Below are 3,296 nucleotides of genomic sequence, written 5' to 3'. Positions count from 1 at the left end.
GCTGAAAGGAATACAAACCATTCAACTAAACACCAAAATTAATCGTCAACATTCATTTCAAAACCTCATAAATCGTCCCCAGAGGCACATCCCAAACACGGTAACCCTCTTCTACATCCGCGAGCGAAACTCCACCCCTTCTACTTATCCCCTCCACAAAGAGAGAAAATGCACTCAGGAGGGAATCTTATCCACTTCTCTATGTATCTACGTCTCACTCTGTCTCATCTGGTTATACTCGGTAGCCATTTGTGCATTTTTCCCCACCTAAAACGAGTTTGGGAACGCATGCTCACTGATTGGCTACAGGTCCGCCATGTTGGTTGCGATGCAACCTCCCTCCTGGTGTTCCCATGAGTGTCGAGTGCATCTGAGAGAATCGTGTTTAGTGGACTCAGTCAAAATATTGAAAATGAGAGAGGTTCGCGAGTGAGTTTGATTATTTGAGAGGGAGAAATTCACCCCGCCAGAAAATCGCAGGGGAACTGGTGTCTCCCGTGGTAGAAGCCGATATTGGCACGAGATGAGGTTCAGGCGATTTACTCAATCAGTTCGAGTTCGTCAGCCAGTTTGAGTAGTTTATTCAGTGGAGTTCGCCCGCGTTCAGATACTATCTTGATGAATTTAGATGTTCAGTGGTTGCATGTGTGAAACTCAGTGATAGTGAAGACCGCAAGACGTCGTGGATATTTCGCGGCAAAATATAGTGAAAAATATTGAACTTATTGAAAAACAATATAAACAATTTGGATTACCATTTGTGGATTATTTTCTACCTTTTGAAACCCCAACAATGGTCGTGCTAGAAGGAGGTGGTAGTGTCGTTACCATCGGAAGTAATCAGTACTTGCAGCCTGACTATCTGGCTCCAACTACGGTAAGCTCACTTTTGGATGACCTTTAAAATATTTTTTTATCCAACAATTGCTTCATGATTTATGGATAATAATATCGTCCTTTCCTTATTTCTTTACAGCTGGACTCTAAAAAGAGCCCCCTAGCACTGCTAGCCCAGACCTGCAGTCAGATTGGAGCTGACTCGTCAGCCGTGAAACCACTTCTTGCATTGGATAAAAAGAAGTCAGACAACCAGTCAAAGTCTCCAGCTGCATCCAAGACCCCAAAGTCGAGTGCATCCCCAGAAATAAAATTGGCCTTCAAACCCTACGAAGCCAACGTGCTCAGCCACACAACAGTTAGCAGTGTATCCAGTTCATCATCCAAATCCGAGGATTACTCTCAACGTCCCAGCTCGAAGTCGAGTAACAGTGCTAGTGACAGTGGGATTGGAAATAGTTATGAAGAATTAAAAAATAAATCGCAAAGTAGTGCTCGTGTCCCGTCGCGTAGTAAATCTGATTCGCCGGAAATCAGTTCAAAGGTTCAAACCGAAAATAATGACAAAGCTAGTCCAGGAGTGTCAGAAATCCGTAAAACAGTTTCACCGACGGATAGCGCCCAACGTGGGGCAAGTCCGATAATCCGATCCGGTTTAGAAGTGATGCAAGGCCATGCTAAGGATTTACCTTTGGGAGCTTACAAGCCTAGTTCCGCTTACGGATTAAACCCACTATCGGCTTTGTGTTGTCCACCCGGTATGGAGCAGCATACAAATCCAGCTTTCAGGCCTCCATTTGCGGGAGGTTTCACACATCATCATGCAGCTATGTTGGCCGCAGCAGCAGCAAGTGGATACCCTGGAACGAATCCCAACCCTTACATTACATACCAAAGGATTAAGACTGCATCCGGTGGCGAAGCTATCGTGCCTATCTGCAAGGATCCCTACTGCACAGGATGCCCGTATTCAGCCCACACCCAACAAATGCTGATGGGGGCACCTTGCCCCAGCGGCTGCACGCAATGTGAAAACCAAAAATATGGAATATCAATGGCAGCGCAATTAGGATCATTGCCGCCAGGCCACCCCTATGCAAGCCAAGCTCGGGCTCCCTACATATGCAGCTGGGTATCTGGAGATAGTTATTGCGGCAAAAGGTTCAACGCTTCAGAAGAACTGTTCGCTCACCTCAGAACACACACTGGAAATCTTAATGATCCCGCTGCCGTCGCAGCAGCCTTGGCTCAATCACAAACACAATCTCTGCTGAGCACCTTGTTTCCACCGTCAGCCTTGCAGCGAGCCTACCCAACACCCCCACTAAGCCCAATGTCTGCGGCTCGATACCACCCTTACGCCAAACCAAGTGGTCTGCCCCCAACGCTTCCCGGATCACCGTTCGGTTTCAACCCGGCCGCCGCAGCTGCCCTAGGACCTTACTATTCACCTTATGCTATGTATGGACAAAGAATCGGATCAGCTGCAGTTCATCCGTAAGCTACATAAAGGACTCTGTTGATCCCTGAAGCGGGTCCTTCCGAGTGAAAGCGCATGGCTTCGGAATGTTATCAATTTGGAGCCGGGGAAATATCAACGTTTCTTGTTTTCTCTTTATTTGAATAGACTGTGATACGTAGCAAGTAGGTGATGAAAATCTCGGCATGCGTTCGGCTGAATAAGGATATGCTGTAAAATTTCGCAAAAGGACTGCTTGTAGTTGTGGAAAACTTCGGAAATGTGTGTACACAAGTTGTGGCCGTCAGGATTTCAGCTGTAACTTTTGAAGTTTCTAAAACGAACCCGAGGGCAGTTGATGGAAAACTTACTGATCCTAGTGAGAATGGAAAATGTCCTTCGGGAAGTTCAGTTTAACAAAAAATGTACCACAAGCACTGTAAATATTGTTTATATAAGTAAATTAAAGGATTTATTATTTTAGTTTTTATTCAAAGAAAAGACCGAATTGTTCGATTTCTAAATCCGAAATATTGGAAGTTATGTAATCTAAGAAACTGTAAAAAAGATGAAAACCAATCTAAGTAATAAGTTTCTGCAAAGAAAAGAACAAATTACGACAAATAAAAATTACATAAAATTTAAAAATTAATCATGTCCTGTCTTTTGATTTTACCGACGTTGGAGGAGTCCAGGAATTTGATTGAGGTGAGAAGATTTCGTTCCCGAGTCCTGTAGTTCACATTGGGAGGATTTTGTGGTCTAATTGAACAGGAAGTTACCTTTTCAGGGAGGACAGCAAGGGGGTTTAAAAAAGATATCATTCAAACACGGCTGGAAGGAAAGCCACTAACGTCAAAGTAGTTTGTATTGTCCAGTATGCAGACAGCTGAAAATAAAGGTCATCTACAGGGTCGTAGTCACTCTTAAACTTTTAAAAGTGTTAACTTTCCCTAGGATTTTTCATTTGTCTAATCAAAATGCGTAAATATCCTGCGGT

At 44.1% G+C, this 3,296-nt stretch overlaps 1 protein-coding gene across 1 annotated transcript; it reads left to right on the top strand.

Annotated features, from left to right (window-relative positions):
* The first annotated feature begins 542 nt into the window (after positions 1 to 542).
* Positions 543 to 2,948, top strand: LOC119651835 (zinc finger protein Noc). Its single transcript, XM_038055631.1, has 2 exons — positions 543 to 877; positions 977 to 2,948. The coding sequence occupies exons 1-2, from the start codon at positions 794 to 796 to the stop codon at positions 2,336 to 2,338; spliced, it is 1,446 nt and encodes a 481-aa protein (XP_037911559.1). The 5' UTR covers positions 543 to 793; the 3' UTR covers positions 2,339 to 2,948.
* Positions 2,949 to 3,296: the final 348 nt, after the last annotated feature.

This window comes from Hermetia illucens, chromosome 3, assembly GCF_905115235.1.
Source record: "Hermetia illucens chromosome 3, iHerIll2.2.curated.20191125, whole genome shotgun sequence".
Lineage (NCBI taxonomy): Eukaryota > Metazoa > Arthropoda > Insecta > Diptera > Stratiomyidae > Hermetia > Hermetia illucens.
Note: the sequence above shows the minus strand (reverse complement) of the source record. Positions and strands in the feature narration are given on the sequence as shown.

Coding starts and splice junctions, on each gene's coding strand:
- LOC119651835 (XM_038055631.1), top strand. CDS start 794: ATGGTCGTGCTAGAAGGAGGTGGTAGTGTCGTTACCATCGGAAGTAAT. Junction 878..976: donor ACTATCTGGCTCCAACTACG/GTAAGCTCACTT, acceptor ATTTCTTTACAG/CTGGACTCTAAAAAGAGCCC.